The sequence below is a fragment of the Bubalus bubalis genome, chromosome 10 (genome assembly GCF_019923935.1).
Source record: "Bubalus bubalis isolate 160015118507 breed Murrah chromosome 10, NDDB_SH_1, whole genome shotgun sequence".
Lineage (NCBI taxonomy): Eukaryota > Metazoa > Chordata > Mammalia > Artiodactyla > Bovidae > Bubalus > Bubalus bubalis.
This window is the reverse complement of record NC_059166.1, coordinates 70429727-70449991: the sequence shown is the minus strand read 5'-3', so window position 1 is coordinate 70449991 and position 20265 is coordinate 70429727. Positions and strand designations below refer to the sequence as shown.

The 20265-nt window shown below is 37.7% G+C and overlaps 1 protein-coding gene across 1 annotated transcript in view; it reads right to left on the bottom strand.

Moving 5' to 3' along the window:
* The window catches only part of RFX6 (regulatory factor X6), a 52008-nt gene extending 41179 nt beyond the window's left edge, over nt 1–10829 (bottom strand). Inside the window, exons 1-4 of the mRNA XM_025294748.3 lie at nt 10539–10829; nt 10118–10274; nt 7263–7386; nt 5471–5532 (exon numbers count right to left, since the gene is read on the bottom strand). Coding sequence (XP_025150533.1) covers nt 5471–5532; nt 7263–7386; nt 10118–10274; nt 10539–10758 — 563 coding nt within the window. The 5' untranslated portion in view covers nt 10759–10829. The remainder of the gene's footprint in view (nt 1–5470; nt 5533–7262; nt 7387–10117; nt 10275–10538) is intronic.
* Nucleotides 10830–20265: the final 9436 nt, after the last annotated feature.

The window sequence follows — 20265 nt, the reverse complement described above, 5'->3', positions numbered from 1 at the left end:
ATGTAACTTCAAATCAAACAGTTTACTGTGTGCATGAAGTCTCATGAAATCTGCTCATTGGGCTCCCCTGTCTTTTCCCTTATCCTGCTGAGCGGTTTTGAGCAAGGGTGGGACACAGACTCTTTTGCTAATTATTGTATCTCTAGGGCTTAGTCAGCACCAGGACACACAGTAAAATGTTTACTGAATACATGAATATTAATAGTGAAAATTTTTTGACAGTATGTACCCTATTTTACTATTGTCTAAAACTCTTTAGCACCATGCTTTGTACATCAATAAAAATCCATAATATACTATATTCAAAATAATACTTTCATGATATAAAATAGGCAGAAATTACTTTTCATTAAACATTCTTTGTACGTATAGAATTTTGATCCATTTGTATTTATTCAAAATCTAAAATTTTGCACAGGAAAGAAAATCAAAGTATATTATTGACATTGGTGGTGAATCAAAGAGAAGAGAGAAAAAAACCTCAAAAGCAAAGTCAGTTTTTATACTGGTATTGAGAACATGCAGAAACTGCCATTGGGATTGTTAGTTTCCTTGGCAGGAAGGGGATGGTGAGAGTGAATGGAAGGATGGAGGACTGTGTTTATTATTTACTTACTTATAAATAAATTAATACTAAATTTATTCACATGTTAGAAATAATTTAATAGATATTTAGTGATTATACATTCTGGGCACTATTATAAAAATGACAACAAAAAGTTTTCCAAAATTACTAGTAAAATTGGGAGAAATTATAAATCTTGTTTCTCCAAAACATGCTTACTTCTTCATTTATATTTGTTTCATCAATTTTTCACATTTCCAAACACATAAAAATATTTTTTCATAAAAGGCAAATTTTTGAAATATTAAACAGCCAGTAGAAACGATGATTGTAAAGACAATATGCCAACATAGAGAAATTTTGGACAAAAATTCAAAGCAGAACGTAAAACTGTGCTACAAATTTGCTTTTATAGAAAACAAAAATATCTCTAAATAAATTTAAAATAATTTTAAATGCCTTATGTTGATGCTTGAGAAATGTTGTTAGCTCTTTGAAGAAGAGTCTAATATATTAACGATCATTTACAACTGCTATATCAGAAAAAATAAATAAAATGTATACCTCAAAATCTCAATTATACAACTTTTTGATATGACATATTGGAGAGAAGAAATTTTATCAGTTGTTAAAGCACAAACTTTAGAGCCAAATAAACTTTGATTTAAATGCCAACATTTTTATTTTATAGTATCTGTATGGCCTTGGGCAAGTCAGTGATCTTTGAACTGCAGTTTCCTCCTTTGTAAAACACAGTAATTCCAATCTTGTATTGTCATCGTAAAGATTAGAGAGTGAGTGTGTATGTGTGCATGTGTGTGTAGTGCTCAATAAGTAATAACTTTTAATTGCATTGCTGATTTTTGGATGCACTGTGAATAATATATTATTAATTTCATATTACTATTAATAATAATTCTTTACTATTAAGGATAGCGAGGTTGAAAGCATATTCATGTCTCCATTCATTTCTATACTTTTTTCATTTAATTCTCATACCAAATCTAATAGCTAATGGCATAGCCAATTTCTTGATGAAAAGCTGAACAACTCACCCAGTTATATATGGGAATACGGGATTAAAGCTCAGATTTGTTCAACTTTAAACCTCATACTCCTAACCACTAGGTGAGTCTACCTCTTGATATATTATCTTCTAAGATTAAAAAAAAGTCTAAGAGTATTTCTTGGAAATGAAAAAAGTCAGGAAAATCATCTCACTAAGAATAATTACATCACAATATGAACAATGACAAAATACACGAACTCTACAGCTTGCCATATCTTTTAACATACTTAGCTGATACAAAGAAAAAAATGTCCCCATGATATCAAATACCAAAAGTATAATATGCAATTTATAAAAAGCAAATGGCATATCAGCAAAGTAGGAACAAATTCAAATTGTTAATGCTATGCTCTTGGGCATCAGCTGTTAGATACCAAACAAACTCCCTGAAGTCACTACATATTATTTTACAACATAAACCTACACACGGGAGCCTCACTGTCACAATGGACAAGGTTAATGATTCATTCCTAATCCTAAAGGCTCCTTCTAGGATTAATTGACTTTCTCTGCAGCCTGCCTGCTTGTCCTCCTGTAGACCCTGTGAAGAGGATTTCTCTGCCTTGCTTAGCCTCTTTTTCCACTATTTACCTCAAACACTATTTAATCTTTTATCTCCCTACACAGTTCAGCAGGAATCAAATTCAGTAGAAATTAGCCAGTTAAACTGATTCAACTTTGAAAAGAAGCTGATTTGGTTAGCAGGAATGAGCCAACTTTGTCTTTTTCAATCTGGCATTTCATTTCTCAGGTCACAATACTATTAACATTAACACGAATCAGTGAACTAGATATTAATTGATAACCTATTATATTGTTTTTGTTTTGTTGCTAAGTTGTGTCCAACTCTTCTGCTACCCCTTGAACTGTAGCCCACCAGACTCCTCTGTCCATGGGATTTCCCAGGAAAGAATACTCAAGTGGGTCACTATTTCCTTCTCTGAGGGGTCTACCCAACCCAGGGATCAAACTCACATCTCCTGCATTGGCCAGCGGATTTCTTACCACTGATCCAGCAAGGAAGTCCTGGGCTTCTCTTGTGGCTCAGCTGGTAAGGAATCCGCCTACAATGCAGAAGATCTGGGTTCAATCCCGGGCTTGAAGATCCCCTGAAGAAGGAGAACACTACCAATTCCAGTATTCTGGCCTGGAGAATTCCATGGACTGAATAGTCCATGGGGTTGCAAAGAGTCGGACACAACTGAGCAACTTTCACTTTCACCAGGGGAGTCCAATCTATTACATAGCAGACCACAGGAAGAATACAAGAATGGGTGAGGCAAAGTCTCTATCTTCAAAACACTATCTTTTGAGAGGAGGAGATAAGTTAATTTCCCACTAGGATAGGTATCAAAAACTGCTGCTGCTGCTGCTGCTAAATCACTTCAGTCGTGTCCAACTCTGTGCAACCCCATAGACGGCAGCCCACCAGGCTCCCCTGTCCCTGGGATTCTCCAGGCAAGAATACTGGAGTGGGTTGCCATTTTCTTCTCCAGTGCATGAAAGTGAAAAGTGAAAGTCAAGTCACTCAGTCATGTCCGACTCTTAGCGACCTCATGGGCTGCAGCCCATCAGGCTCCTCCGTCCATGGGATTTTCCAGGCAAGAGTACTGGAGTGGGGTGCCATTGCCTTCTCCCATGAGGGTGCAAAGAAAAAGCCTACAAAATGTCAAGAGGCAAAGAAAAGATTCAAAAGAAGAGGAAGTTCAGGAGACATTCTTTTAAATGGATAGGGGTTCAGTTCCCTTCTAGGGAAAAGGAGATCTTCCATGGAGGAAGACAGCAAGAACAAAACAGTGGCAGTTGAGAGGGAGGCAAAGGGAACTAAGTGATCAATAAACTGGTGAGAGCACAGGCTGCATGCTGAAAAGTGAGGAGCAGATAATAAGGTAAGAAAACGGTTTGGCACTAAATCGTAATGGGCCTTTAATGTCAAGGTTAGAAAAGTTTGTCACGAGCAGGTGAAAGTGTCTGAGGATGACAGAGAAAAGATTGAATCTGAACTTCACAAGGTCAAGATGAGAACTGTACTGAACAGACTAGAAAGACAGGGTCAAGGTCAGGTTTTGAAAGTATGAATGGAGACAGACACAGATTTAAGAGAATTCACAATAAAACAGGATCTATGTTTTTGGCAAATGACTGAGGCTGAGCTAGCCAACAGAATAGCCACAGATCACATGTCTATTACTGAGCCATCTGAAATGTGACTAGTCTGAATTGCTATGTAGTGTAGCTATAAAATACACATGGGATCTCAAACACTGGTAGAAAAGAAAGAATGTAAAATATCTCATCAATAATTTTATTTTTTATATGGTCAAATTATCATGTTTTGGATATGTTGGCTTAAAAAAATATTAAAATCAATCTCATCTGTCTCATCTTACTTTTTTAACGTGGCTTCTAGAAAAATTTGAATTAAATATGTGGTTGCATTATATTTTTTTGGACAATGCTGGACTAGATGTTAGGGCAGAAAGAGACACTGGATAAACTGGAAAATAAATGGCAGAAGAGGGAAAAAGACTTGATAGTGGTATGACAGAAAGGCCATAGAGGAAGCTTTATGCATTTATTTATTTTAAGAGGACATTATCAGTGGATTCAAACTCTAGACAGGTGCCTAGGAAGATCAGCAACAGTAAAAACGAGCCATTGAGTTTTTGTCCAGGTAAAGAAATGGACGAGACAGAGGTATGTGATCAGTGGTAAGGTAAGTGAACAGATAGCTACTCTCAAGAAATAGCAAAGAGAAGAAAAATAACAGCAATATTGAAGAGTATAGCAGGTTTGAGATAATTTTATTTTTATCAACACAGAAGAGATCTGAATATGTTTGTAGACATTAGGAAAGGAAAAACTAAAAAAAAAAAAAAAATGGCGGACAAAAGAAATAATGGATGAACAGGAACCTGTAGCTGAAGGTTCTGCAGAGATTGTCACAAGAGATAAGTAAAAGCTAACGTTATCAACAGAGAGAAAACGTGACTGTTCGTTTTATATTTATATTTCCATTGAGTCATTTGTGCCTGTCATTTGTCTTGAATGGAAAAAAGGGTGATATAAATAAATTATTATCTGGGAAAAAAAACCAGAGGAAGAACCTGGACCATGTTCAATCCCTCCCTCCCCTTCCTGCTCTTTGGAAGTGTGTGGATTCCACCCAGTCACTTAGGCATCCATTTGCATTTCCTTTTCATGATGCTGGTACCTTCAGCCGTGGCTTTAAGGTTGTAAAAATGATTCATTTAGATTATTCCACCAGAGGACTTCCCTGGTGGCTCAGTGGTATAGAGTCCGCCTGCCCATGCAGGAGACACAAGTTCGATTCCTGGTCTGAGAAGATCCCACATGACATGGAGCAACACTGTGCACTACACCTATTGAGTCTGTGCTTTAGAGCTCAGGAACCACAACTACTGAAACCCATGCACCCTCGAGTCTGTGTTCTGCAACAAGTGAGCCCACCGCAATGAGAAGCCTGCGCACCACAGCTACAGAGTAGCCCCCGCTCGCTAGAGAAAAGCCCAAGCAGAAACAAAGATCCTGTACAGCCAAAATTAAATAAATAATGTAAAATAAAATAAAGATTATTTCACCAGAAAAAAAATGATTTTTCTGTGTAAATTTAGCTTTTTAAACATTATTCTAAAATCCATTTATTTTTTTCTTTTTAGATCTTAATAGTTAGTAAAGCAGTTCTCTGCTTTATCAAGAAGAGAATACCTAGTTCTATTCACCGATAAAGACAATCCTTGTTTTACACTGTGTTAGTCCTCATGTATAAGGTACCATGTGTACAGATCTGAAATGTGCTCATTCATGTGCCTTACTTTGAATGGCCTCTTGTTCCGAGCCGCCGAGTTGTCAAGAGGGGAAATTTCTGACGAATTGTCTGAAAAGAAAGTCAATTACTTTAGTTTTTAGAAGGTGTGGGGTTCTATTGCAAGCCTCCCATGATCAATTAATTCTAGAAAACAAATGTTGAGCTTTGAGTAAATATTTAGTCTGGAAAAAATAATGTCATACACATATTGATACATAATGACACATCTGCACAGGGAGAGAGGTATTTTTTTTTGATGATATTGTTCCATTGCCCTTTTCTCAATTTCCAAAGCAGATTATACCAATATGTGCTCTTGCTTGATATTATTACTAGAACAATTATTACTTTATTTATATACTTTGTGGAAAAATTTGAGTTTCTTTATAGTAATTCTTTGCAGAGATTCACCCAAATTAAATATCTATCTCCAGCTCTGAAAGGACATGGAAATTTTCTTTGTCTTACCAGATCTCCACAGCAGTGTTTTAAATTTTTTCTTTTCTTTGGTTTCAAATTTCAGTGTTTTAAATTCTTTTTCTCTAAACTGACTAAAAATTAGCGCTTGAGTCATGAACAAAAATCTCTTCTGCATAAAACAGCACTTTTAACCTGAATCTTAGGAGATCTAGACATGATCTTCTAAAGACTCCATGGCAGACTTTATGCATTAATGTGCATCAATTTCTTGAGGACTGGTTCTGTAGTTCTTATCATATCCTCAGTGTTTCATGGCACCCCAAACAGTTAAGAATTACTATCATAAGGAGGCCTAGTAAAATATTACAGCTAAAATGGATATTAGAAGTCGTCTTATGCAACCTCCTCATTTTACAGAATGAGTGAACCGAGTTTTCAGGAGGTTAAGTGCTTTTCAGGTCTCTCAACAAATTAGAGCCTAGGCTGGAACCAAAATCACTGGATTACCATGCCCTTATCACACTGTGTGCTGTAAACAGATAAGTTTTCAAAATAAATTCATAAATTATTTTATTAAAAAAAAAAACAACTGAGAAGCCAGACCATAGTCATCATTATTTTCTAATACAATGAGTCCCTCTACAGGTTAGAATTTGGATTTCAGTTGATAAGAGATGTAATAGTTGAGATCTAAACTTCCAATTTTTCTGGGATATCTGAGATTTTAAGACAATAGAGCAGGACAAGAATCTCAAAAAACAAGACTTTCTCAAGAGATAGATACTGTTTCCAAATTCTTAAAATGAGTCCTATGTATGTAAATACAGTAGCATTCAGTTATAGCGATTCCTATCCTAACCACACAGGTTCAGTAAAAAGGAATGTTTTTAAAGGAGAGAAATTTAACCAATCCTGTCACAACATCTCGGGAGTTTGGGGTGTAAATATACTTAAGAGCAAATGGAGAATTAAGAGAACTGTTTATGAGATAGAATAAATGCAATCACCAATTATATTAACAAGATACTTGTCATTTCCACTTAATTTTGCTTCTCAGTACAGGCCATACCATTCTTTTTAATGTATCCCTCTTTGAAGGGAATGGAGCTTATCTGAAGCTTCTTTTAAGGTCACATTAAATCTGGTAGCCAGGGTTCTAATATTTAAAACATATAGAATTACAGTTCAAGGTAAAAAAAATAGTAGGTAAAATCTACATTAAACATATAGTAGTTCCAAATGCAGTCCTTAAGAGATTTCATTTACAAACAGGTTTCTTAATATTCTGTAAGAAAACTTGAACAGTTAAGTTTGTTTCCATACTGTCTGCCTCATATGACTTTAGTTGTAAGGCAGTATAGCCAAAATGTGTTATTTACCTTTCCAAAGGTGGCCGCGCAGGCTGGCTCTAATTTCTCTTTCCTGCAGAAATCTAAATAGTGTGCATAAAGGATGCACCGTGGTAAGCAAACTCCTTCACATACAATGTAATTCTCTTCAAGCCTAAGAAAAAGGGCAAAGAATTAGTTCAAACCTTTTCTTTATTTCTTCTTTCCTTCCCCCCTCACATTGTTTTAATGCTCCTTTTGAACACAGACTCTATATAAATGTGTTCATGAGCAGACATAAGTAGACTTCTTTTATTCTGGATAATATTGAAAATATAATCACAAGGATTAAAGTTAGAAGAACAAGAACCTCAGTGAACACCTGTTAGTGCAGTTAAAACATCCATGGCTAAGACAAAATCACTTCTGCCTGGTCCACATGCCCGAATAAGCCTTACTTCTGAGTAAATCTTCACTGTTCATCAGGCTTTGCTCTGTGATAACCAAATATGAATAGTGAAATTGAAGGTGATGGATTTTTAAAATAACATTCTTGAGAGGCTTCAGGTTGGCGAATGCCTACAATCTCTTACTTTCACTCACAAACTGGCTCTGAACATTGAATAGTTAGGGAAGTTTGGTGACACATTTATTTGCAAAATACATAAGAATACATTAACTTTAAGTTTGAAATAGTACCGATTTATTTCTATCTCTACCCTTTTTAGCTGTAATCAGTACTTATAATTACCTAAAAGATCCTGTACTCACGAAACATAATGTTATTCTGTATAGATGCCACCAAACATGACACTAAATTCAGTTCTATATTATAAACATAATCATATAATCTTTGAAAATTTAGAAATAATTCCACTTAATTTGGATACCAGCAATTGCAACTGCACACAATTTATATAAATGTAATAACATATATTTAAGTGTTACAAATACCTGAACAGCCATCAAGAAATCAGAACTTGTGGATTCTACTCTCAATTCTTCTACCCTTTCAGTAGATAATAATGGCTAAAATTTACTTACATTCTTTTTATGTACAGTAAAATCATAATTACTACTATACAAGAGCAATGCAATATAGAATATACATTTAGGTTAAAACTGAGTGAAACTCTTCAAGATCTCTGATTTAACATGTTCCCAAGGTGCGTGAGATGAAAACTACAAGATGTGTTTCCTGGGATTTGGTTCCTTTTATCCTTTGTCATAGAAAGATGGAAATCCAAGTAAAATCTGCATACATAAAACCAAACACCTAGCTAACAGTGAAAATTGAAGCTACTCAGGCAGATTTTTTCACTTTAATTTTTAATTCTAATTTTTAACATCCCCACTATAATCTGTAATCGTAAGGGAAAATTATCAAAAGGTAAATAACTCAACTAGGTTTTTTAAAAACTATATATCTCTTTGGGAGGAGGGGAGAGTGTGGAAAGTTCAAACAAAAATGATGACATTTTATAGTCTCAAAACATATGAAAATTACTGAGAAATATTCAACTATTTAAACTATATTTAAATGACACATATAATGTCCACTTTTTCACCTGGCTATATTGATATTGTTGGCATTGTTTTTGTCTTCAAAATACTGACTAATCCTAGACATAAATACAATTTTAATTTTGGATATGACTTTTTTCTTTAATTGTAATGTATTTATATTTATAAAATAAAAACCCAAATTTGTTTCCATTCACTCAAATTGAATGGAAGTGATCATTCAAAAAACCTTCATAATATATCTGAAGTCAAAACCTTTTTGCCCCAATTATCCTAAAGAAAATAGCTGTTTCCTAAATATTTAAGATAATTAGCTCAATTATTTATTGCTCTAGTATATTCTTAACTAATAAATGAGATATCAACTTCAATAGATTAGCCATAATTTTAGAAGGATATTAAGGTTCTATTTCAAATGTTTGGAAGAATTAAGGACACAATCACAAACATTTAGTATATGCAAATTGTAATTCAATGTTTAAATGAAATAAAATGTACTAGTTTTTATTAAGATACTGCTTTTTCTATTGTATTTTTCTAAGATTTAGATCACATTTTACATGTAAACAGATTGTATAACTTATCAGCAAATAGACATTTTAACTTATTTGCATCCTATTTGGAATTTGGGAGGAAATTTCTTTACCCTACATAGGGAAGTTTAATATTATGTTTCTACTTTAGATTCCTCTTCCTTTTGAAACAATATTATAAAAGGTTCTGTAGGACCTTAGAGAGCCTATTGATAAACTCTTGGTTTTAGAAGATTTTCCACAAAATCTAATTAGTGATATTCACTGTAATAAATCATATATAAAAGCTACTTTTAAAATAGTTGAATATTTATTTAAGTTAATAGCACCATTTTAACTGATTGATCTATGTCTTCTAGTTCAAACATATTTCATCGTATGGCTGAACTGGTACACAATTGATACACAATTTTGAATTTGTGCTCTATAGTAAAAGGTAATGTTAAGATCCTTCCTCTTTTTAAGTTTTTAAGATTCATGTTTTATAAACATAAAAGTTTATGAGTTGATTGCATGTTGAACAAATAAGTTATTAAAAATTCATTATTGCTTACATTCAAAGAAATTACAATAATGAAACTACAACAAAGAAATTACAAAATTACAAAGAAGTTAGCCAATAGTGAACAAAGTGATGATTTTTATTTGCATTGCAGATCATTTTTCACCCGTACCAGGATATGTCTCTATAGGAAACATTCAGTGAAAACAATTTTTGGATGAATTTCTAATTGGTCTTTTAAACTCCTCCAAGAAAGTTTGAAAACCAAATGGAGAAAAGCAAAGAATCTGAATATACTGACTTTAAAAATTCAACAGGTGTTGTAGGTACCCTTGAGGGAGCCTTACCACTGCAGGGTGAGCTGGGTCTGCTTCTTTTTATCCTTCATAATCTGCGTGATGGTTTTCTTCTGTGAGAGGTGTGGATCGGTTGCTTTAGTTTTGCTGTCTGGATTATCCGCATCCTCTTCTTCGGAGGAAAAGTTACCATTGCTTAAATGCATTTCTGATTGCCAGTTGAAAAGATGATAAAGAAAACCAGAATATAAAATCAATTAATTAGCTCTAAATGTATCTTGGGGTCAAACGGGGTGGTCTATGGGGGTTCGGAGGAGAGTTATACAAAATCCCTTAGACTTAATTTCTATTCGACCAGCATTTTCCTAGGGGAAACACATGTACGTTTGCGATGTGTTTATCTTTATTATTGGAGGCCCTTTTAAAACTACATCCGAGTCCCAGTCACGTCCCGGGAGGGCAGAGCACTCACCGGATTTAACTCCCCCGGGCAGCTCCGGGTCGTCCGCTTTCTCCCCGCTGCCCAGCGCGCGCCCCGGCTGCGCTTCGGCCGCCAGGTACACCCGTTCTTCGGGGTAAACGAGTAAACCCTTGCCCAGGAGCTGCACACAACACTCCTGGACTTCGGGAGAAACCGGGGGAGAAGCCTGCGCCTGCAGGAAGGCGTCTTCCAGCTCCGGGAGCTTGGCCATCCTCCTGGCCGCCGAGACTTGGGCGCCCGCCGCTCGACCGGCGCCCAGCGGAGCCGGGAGGCCGGGGCGGGGCGGGGTGGGGCGGGGCTGCGGCCCCGGGGCCGCTGGGGCGGAGACGGAGGCCGCGGCTCGGGATCCCCCGGGCGTCGCGGAGAAGGAAGGCCCGGCCCAGGTGCCGCTCTGACCGCCCAGGGAACCGGGTGGGCCGAGGCGGGACTGCCTGTCTCCACCTGTCTGCCATCCTGACAGATGCTCTGCTCAGAACTCACTTCCTCACCTGCGCGAGTCAAGCCTGAGCAATGAAGTCCCTTTCCCCACATCTCCTTCCCTCTGTTTCCTCTTCTCCCATCTAGAGCTGGGACTGAGGACACTTTTCCACACCCAAAGCTCTCCAAAGAACCAAGAAAGCGACCCTGTCATCTCGGGGTGGCGGGGGCCGGGGGGGGGGGGGTGCCGAGGGAGGGGAGAAGCAACTCTCCCCACCTCTACTCTCAGATGACATCAAGGATGCTTCAGGGGACAGCCCTGAATCTGCACGCCCAGGCCAGAAGAGGGGGACCCCAGAGCACCGCTCAGTCTTTGCATAACATGGTCTGGGTTGATTTATTCCCAGAGTAATCCTGGGCGGTGGGGTGTGGGGGGTGGTGAGGGGTCTTCTCAGTGACCGGGACCGACGCCATCTCGGCCCACAAGTGGTGAGACTGCCTTGCTCCCCAGCGCAGAATGCCTGCCTCTCTGCCCTCTGGGGATCTGGCTCTGAGCTTAGAGGAAAAGATGCATCCAGTCTCTACATACTTTGTAATTTAAACGCGTCCCTGACGATTCCTCACCCCTCATACCTGGTAGTAGTGCAATGGAAATGAAAAAATGAAATTGCCACACTTTATTTCCAATCTAAAATGCCGAGATAGTCGTGTATGGGGGAAAATATCTTGTTCTCTCTTTAAGAAGAAATCAGTAGCCTTGGGCTATGTGTTGCCCCATTGACACAGAATCTTTCCTTCCTTCCATCTTCTGTTCTTTTGACAGATATTGCCCTGTGCTTACTATCTATATGTTTGGTGCTCTCCAGAGAGAGCAAATATCTTGCTTTCCATTCACACTTTTTCACCACAACCTGCAGCCTGCCATCCTCATTTGGAGCATTAGTAAGATAGATCACTCCTGAAATTTAACAATATTAAACTATATTATATCCAAATATAACATGGAAAAAGCAAAATGGGACCCAAAGTGGTAGATGGCTGAAGGGTGGATTATAGGTGGGAGTAAAACAATCTAAGAGCATCACTTTGTCAAAGTGGCTAAGATTATGAGTGTATTTGACCCTTACCCATTTTTCAGCATAACTTATGAGAAAGTCACCACTTCTCTGTCAGAGATTTTCTCCTGGTACCTCCAGAGCCTGGATCTAGGTTGGGGCAATCCATCTATCCAGGCACCTAAAGCTTTAAGTCTATACCACCATCACTCCCTACAACCTTCAGTATCAGTCTCCTCTACCCAGTACCCCCTCTCTGCAAAGCCTCAGAGTTTTCTCAGTCCATGGGGCCCAGCCCTACAATGCTGAAGTTTAGAATGTCCCTTCTTTACAGAAACACCCTCAGACTCACTCTATAAAGGAAGTCCTAGTGGTTAACTGTACACAGAAAGACTCTGTCCACTTGTATCACATAATCAGAAGAAAAACATTCAATAAAATTACTAGAATTTAAAAATAGCTTTTTAAAAATATCACTTGATGGCCAGGTTGTATGTGTGTGTGTATGTCATATGGACACTAAGTGAATATCTGGCAATTATCCAGTTGAATTGATCAGCGAAACACAAGCCATTTAAGGCCCCAAGTGAATTTTTTGCTTTATTTTTAAGTAAACTCTTTCCCCCTAACAAAATAATATATAAGTTCTGTGTGCTACTGGTCAGAAATAAAAACCTGAAAGACTTATCATAAGTAAAGAAATTGAATCAGTAATAAAAACATTTCCAACAATAAAAGCCTAAGACAAGAGGACTTGAATGCTGAATTATACCAAATGTTTAAAAAAGAGTTCATACCAATCCCTCTCGGATGCAGTAAGAGTGGTGCTCTAAGAAGGGAAATAAAAAGCTTTTATCATCCTAAATTGCCATTTGTGATTATCATAATTTGAGCTCCTAAGAACAATGATTTAGAGACATAAGACTGATAAGCAAGTAAAAAAAAAAATCCTAGGCAGGAAAATAGGTAAATATAGAAAATGATTATTTAAAATAATGCTTCTAAACATTTTGTTTTTTATATTCCTTTAAGAAATTTGCATAAGCCATAGATTCTCTTCCCAAAAGATAAAAGCATATGCATACACTCACATACACACACATACAGAATTCTCTATGCATTACAGATCTCAAAGAATACCTGAAAAAGTTTACTGTTTGAATAAAACAGCCCAATGATATACGAGAAAGAAGATTCTTAGAAGTTCCCAAATGAGAGTATCTTCATGACTGGAGGTACCACATTAAAGGGAAAAGGAATCTGGAGTCAGATACACTGGTACTCATTCTCCTAGTGACTCTGGGCACTTAACCTTTCTGTTTCTTTCTCTCTAAACTGGAAAAAATAGTAACTATCTGTAGCAGACCCATGGGTGCTTTCTCAGATCCTCTTGGGTCCCCCTTACATTTTTGAACCACCCTTTCTCCAGCTTCAACTTCCTTTTGTTTCCAGTAACCAGCTCTACCACCCACCACCTGAAGGCACCTGAGACTCTTCTTTGGAGGAACTGCCCTTGGCTACCGGACCACCTTTGCCCATAGGCAGAGCCCCAGTACCTCAGTGTTTATACATCCCCTGGATAGCCCTTAGCCAATGACTGACGATTAAGGAAAATAAAAGCCTAGCTCATTAACCTGGTGGTGGATAAATACGAGCTGCAGTTTACAATCCAGAGTTCCTCTGTGGGATCAGGCTGAAGCATCATCTGCTGGACTATTCCTGGAAGCCTGTTTTTTTCTTTTTTCCTTTTTTAAATTTTATTAGCTTTTTAAATTAGAGGATAATCAGTTTACAATATTATGATGGTTTTTGCTATACTTCAACATGAATCCACATTAGGTATCCATATGTCCCCTCCCTCTTGAAAGCCTTCCCACTTTCCTCCCCATCCCACCCCTCTAAGTTGTCATAGAGCACTGGCTTTGGGTTCCCTGCATCATCCATCGAACTCCCACTGTCTTCTCTTTTGCATATGGCGATGTATATGTTTCAGTGCTATTCTCTCATATCATCCCACCCTCTCCTTCCCCCACTGTGTCCAAAATGTCCATGTCTTCTTTCCTGCCCTGCAAGTAGGATCGCCAGTGCTATCTAGATTCCATATACATGGGTTAATACATGATATTTGTCTTTTTCTGACTTAACTTCACTTTGTATAATAGGCTCTAGGTTCCTCCACCTCATTAGAACTGACTCAATGCATTCCTTTTTATAGTTGAGTAATATTCCATTGTGTATATGTACCACAACTTCCTTATCCATTCATCTGTTGATGGATATCTAGGTTGTAGAAACACATTCTTATTTGGCTTCTTCCTCTTCTCTGTCCTGCCCCATCCCTTGTTTCTTCCCAAAACGGTGTCTTAAAAATCACATTTGTAGATGACTGCTTGACTTATGTTCTGCCGACATAAGTTACCACACTATAGCACAGATGTAAGAATTAAATAAAATATCGTGAAAAAGAACCTAGGTGTGTTCTTTATTATGACAGTGACTGGAACAGTTAAGCACAATAAAAGTTATCCAATAGTTTTATTCTGAAACTTTAGATCTTTTTTAGCACTCTTAGGCAAAAAAGAAAAAGAAATTTTCTCTTTCATTGCAGAATGATTCTGAGAAACATTTTGCTCCTTGCCCAGACTCTATCTGGGCTTTGAATTTGATGCTCTTCTTCACATTTTTAATAAATACAAAAATTAACTCAAAATGAATCAGAGACCTAAATATAAGAGCTAAAACTGTACAACTCTTAAAAGGAAATCTAAGTGTAAATCTTCATGACCTTAGAGTAAGCAGATATTTCTTAAATAGAATACCAAAAGCACAGCAACAAACAAAAAAAGATGAACTGCACTAAAATGTGTACATCAAGGAACACACTATCAAGAAAGTGAAAACACATGGAATGACAGAACGTTTAAAATCATTTACCTGATAAAGATCTAGTACCAAAACATCTGAATAATTGTTATAACTCAACAATGAAAAGATAGTAGCCCAATTTATAGACGGACCAAAGATTTGAATAGACATTTCTCCAAAGAAAGTAAACCAATGTCCAATAAGCACATGAAAGGATGTTCAACATCATTATCCTTAGGGAAATGCAAATCAAAACCACAATGAGATAGCACTTTACTCCCATTAGGATGGTTATAATTTTTTAAAGGAAAAGGAAAGTAAGATATAGAGAAACTGAGAGTCTCATACATTGCTGGTGAGCATGTAAAATGCAGCCATTGTAGAAAACAGTTTGGCAGTCCCTCTAATATTTAAACATGAAGCTACTCTTCGTGGTTGTTCAGTTGCTAAGTCACGCCCAACTCTTTGTGACCCCGTGGACTGCAGCACACCAGGTTTTCCTGTCGTTATCTCCCAGAGTTTGCTCAAACTCATGTCATGTCATATCATGGAGCTACTATATGACCCAGTAATTCCATTCTTATATATTTACCCAAAAGAACAGAAAACAGAAAACACCAAAACATAAATACAAATGTTTGTAGCATAATTATGCATAATAGTCAAAGCAGATACCACCCAGTGTCTATCACTATGGAGTAGATTAATAAAATGTGGCATATTCATTCAAAGGAATCGTACTTAGCTATAAAAATAATGAAGAACTTATATATGCTACAATATGGGTGAAAATTGAAAATCTAATGGTAAATGAATGAAGTCAAATATAAAGGCCACATATTGTATGAGTCCATCTATATGAAATGTCCAGAATAAACAATTCCATAAAGACAGAAAGTAGATTAGTGATTGTGAGTGACTGGAGGTGGGGTATTGGGAAGTGACTGCTTAATGTATATAGGGTTTCCTTTGTGGGTAATGAAAACATTCTGGAATTAGTAGAGTTGGTTGCACAACATTGTGCACGATACTGGATGCTTGGGGCTGGTGCACTGGGACGACCCAGAGGGATGGAATGGGGAGGGAGGAGGGAGGAGGGTTCAGGATGGGGAACACATGTAAACCTGTGGCGGATTCATTTTGATATTTGGCAAATCTAATACAGTTATGTAAAGTTTAAAAATAAAATAAAATTAAAAAAATAAATAAATAAAATAAAATAAAATATTATTTAGCACTAAAAAAAAAAAAAAACCAACATTGTGAATATGCTAAAAAAACAAACAAACAAACAAAAAAACACTGAGTCATATACTTCAAAATGGTTAAAATGGTGGATTTTATCTCAATAAAGAAAAAAATTTAAATAGGCAAGTTCAGTGTTATAAGGATACCTTACCAGATAACAATGACTATTTAATCCAAAACTTTGCTATAAAGAAAACTGAAAGTTTGGAAAAACTTCCCAGGCTTATTCTTAAAATATGAGCTATTTCTTTTTCTACCGTCCTATAGATTTCAATCAATTATGTCTACATATTTCTTCAAGTCTAATTCCTTTGTCCTTCAGTCTTGATTATGCCAGGTTAATCTTTTTTCTTCTTTCCTTCCTGCCTTCCTTTTTCCCTTCCTTTCCTCCTTCCTTCATCACTCCCTCTCTTTCTTTCTTGTCCTTATTGCATGTAGGATGAGAAAGAAGTACTAGAAAACAAAGAACATGGAGGAGAGAAAGAAAGAAAAAGAAGGGTCAAGAAATGGTTGAGAGGATTGAGGGAGTCAGTAAAAAAGACAAAGAGATAATATGTCCCATTGAGGGCATATACTCTGAGAAAACCATAATTGAAAGACACATGTGCCTCACTGACCATAGCAGCATTGCTTACAATAGCCAGGACATGGAAGCAACCTAAATGTCCATCAACAGATGAGTGGATAAGGAAGATGTGGTACATATAGACAGTGGAATGTTAGCCATAAAAAAGAATGAATTTGAGTCAGCTCTAGTGAAGTGGATGGACCTAGAGCCTGTTAAACAGTGAAGTATGTCAGAAAGGGAAAAACAATTATAGTATATTAACACTGCTGATGCTGCTGCTAAGTCACTTCAGTTGTGTCCGACTCTATGTGACCCCATAGACGGCAGCCACCAGGCTCTCCCATCCTTGGGATTCTCCAGGCAAGAACACTGGAGTGGGTTGCCATTTCCTTCTCCAATGCATGAAAGTGAAAAGTGAAAGTGAAGTTGCTCAGTCATGTCCAGCTCCCAGTGACCCCATGGACTGCAGCCCAACGGGCTCCTCCATCCATGGGATTTTCCAGGCAAAGCACTGGAGTGGGATGCCATTGAATTCTGTACGGAATTTAGAGAAGCGATATTGATGAATCTATTTGCAGGGAAAGGATGGAGACAGAGATGTGGAGAATGGACTTGTGGACACAGTAGGGGAGGGAGAGAGTGGGATGAATGAAGGAAGTAGCAGCAACATATATACACTATCAGAAATAAGATGGATAGCTGGTGAGAAGTTGCTGTGTAGCACGAAAAGTCCAGTCTGGTGCTCTGTGATAACCTAGAGCGATGCGCTGGGGGAGACGGGAGGGAGGCTACAGAGGAAGGGGATGTATGTGTAATTATGGCTGATTTGCATTGTTATATGGCAGAAACCAGAGAAGGCGATGGCACCCCACTCCAGTACTCTTGCCTGGAAAATCCCATGGATGGAGGATCCTGGTGGGCTGCAGTCCATGGGGTCGCGAAGAGTCAGACACCAACACAACAATGTAAAATTTTTTTTTCAATATTTAAATAAAAAATAGAAAAAAAAGAAAAAGGATATGTCCAGCTGGTTAGAACACTGTAGATTACTCCTCTTTACATGTAGGCAGAACCACTTTTTTTTTTCACAATTGCAAATCAATATAAGATGCCAATTAATTGGGAAAAATCCAAGTAAGGGGGTTCAAGAAAACTATAACGAGATTTCATCTGAGCAGTGATCAGGACTGGGAAAGGGAATGTGCCCTTGGAAATAGGGTAAATGGCAGATACTAATGTTATCAAATTGCCAGCATCCATTGGATTATAGAGAAAGCAAGAGAATTCCAGAAAAAAACATCTACTTCTGCTTCATTGACTATGCTAAAGCTTTTGACTGTGTGGAACACAACAAACTGGAAATTCTTAAAGAGATGGGAATACCAGACCACTTTACCTGCCTCCTGCAAAACCTGTATGCAGGTCAAGAAGCAACAGTTAGAACTGGACATGGAACAACACGCTGGTTCCAAATTGGGAAAGGAGTACGTCAAGGCAATATATTGTCATCCTGCTTATTTAACTTATATGCAGAGTACATCATGCGAAATGCTGGGCTGGAAGAAGCACAAGCTGGAATCAATATTGCCAGGAGAAATATCAATAACCTCAGATATGCAGATAACACCACCTTTATGGCAGAAAGTGAAGAGGAACTAAAGAGCCTCTTGATGAAAGTGAAAGAGGAGAGTGAAAAAACTGGCTTGAAACTCAATACTGAAAAAACCAAGATCATGGCATTTGCATTTCAAGGCAAATAGATGGGGAAACAATGGAAACCATGACAGACTTTATTTTCTTGGGCTCCAAAATCACCTAAGATGGCGACTATAGCCATAAAATTAAAAGACGCTTGCTCCTTGGAAGAAAAGCTATGGCCAACCTAGACAGCATATTAAAATGCAGAGACATCACTTTGCTGAAAATGTTCATGTAGTCAAAGCTATGGTTTTTCCAATAGTCATGTATGGAAGTGAGAGTTGGACCATAAAGAAGGCTGAGGATGCTTTTGAGCTGTGGTGCTGGAGAAAGCTCTTGAGAGTTCCTTGCAGAATTACCATAAGGAGATCAAATCAGTCAATCCTAAACGAAATCAATCCTGTATATACATTGGAAGGACTGATGCTGAAGCTGAAGCTCCAAAACTCTGGCCACCTGATGCAACTCATTAGAAAAGACACTGATGCTGGGAAACATTGAAGGCAGGAGAAAGGGACGCCAGAGGATGAAATGGTTGGATGGCATCACCGACTCAATGGACATGAGTTTGAGCAAGCTTAGGGAGATGGTGAAGGACAGGGAAGCCTGGCATGCTGCAGTCCATGTGGCAAAGAGTTGAACATGACTAAGTGACTGAACAACAACAACAAAATGTTATTTAATCTCCATTTTATTTATTTAATGTCTCCAGGTAGTGGCAGTCATAAAGAACCCACCTGCCAATGCAGAAGACATGAGACATTGGTTCCATTCCTGGGTTGGGAAGAGCCCCAGAAGAGGAAATGGCAACCCACTTCAGTATCTTTGCCTGGAGAATCCCATGGACAGAGGAGCCTAGTGGGCTACAGTCCATGGGGTCACAAAGAGTCAGACAGTTATGCACACACTACTTATTTAAGGGCTTCCCTGGGGGGCTCAGTCCATGAAGAATCCTCCTGCAATGCAGGAGACCTCCCACAATGCGATAGACCAGGGTTCAATCCCTGGGTTGGAAAGATGCCCAGAAGGAGGGCATAGCAACCCACTCCAGTATTCTGGCTTGGAGAATCCTGTGGACAGAGGAGCCTGGTGGGCTACAGTCCATAGGGTTGCAAAGAGTTGGACACGACTGAAGTGACTTAGCATGCAATGTTATTTAAAGGAAGGATTAACATTGCCTGGTGACAGGTCTTGCAAGAAAAAGAAATGTTATTTCCCTGGTTGCAGTTTTTAGGAACTATGAAGGAAAATAAAAGGTATTTTCTATGTAAAATAGTCACTCAGCTTCTTGTTTGACTCTGAGCCAGAACTCACTGTAGCTACTGCCAAAGACAGTTACCAGACAATTTTGTAAATAACAGTTAACTCTTTTACCACTATCATTCCAAAGATGTGATTAAGCTTGTCTTGGAAAATTGAACTTTTCTAAGAATCTGTCCATTCTTTCAGGTTATCAATTTTATTGCCATATGGTTGTTCATAATAGTCTCTTATAATCCTTTGTATTTCTGCATTGTCTGTTGTAACCTCTCCTTCTTCATTTCTAATTTTGTTGATTTGATTCTTCTCTCTTTTTTTCTTTATGAGTCTGGCTAAAGGTTTGTTAACTTTGTTTATCTTCTCAAAGAACCAGCTTTTGGTTTTATTAATCTTTGCTATTGTTTCTTTCATTTCTTTTTTGTTTATTTCTGCTCAGACCTTCATGATTTCTTTCCTTATACTAATTTTGGTTTTTGTTGTTGTTGTTCTTTTTCCAGTTGTTTTAGGTGTGAAGTTGGGTTGTCTATTTGATGTTTTTCTTGTTTCTTGAAGTAGGATTGTATTGCTATAAACTTCCCTTTTAGAACTGCTTTCACTGTACTCAAAG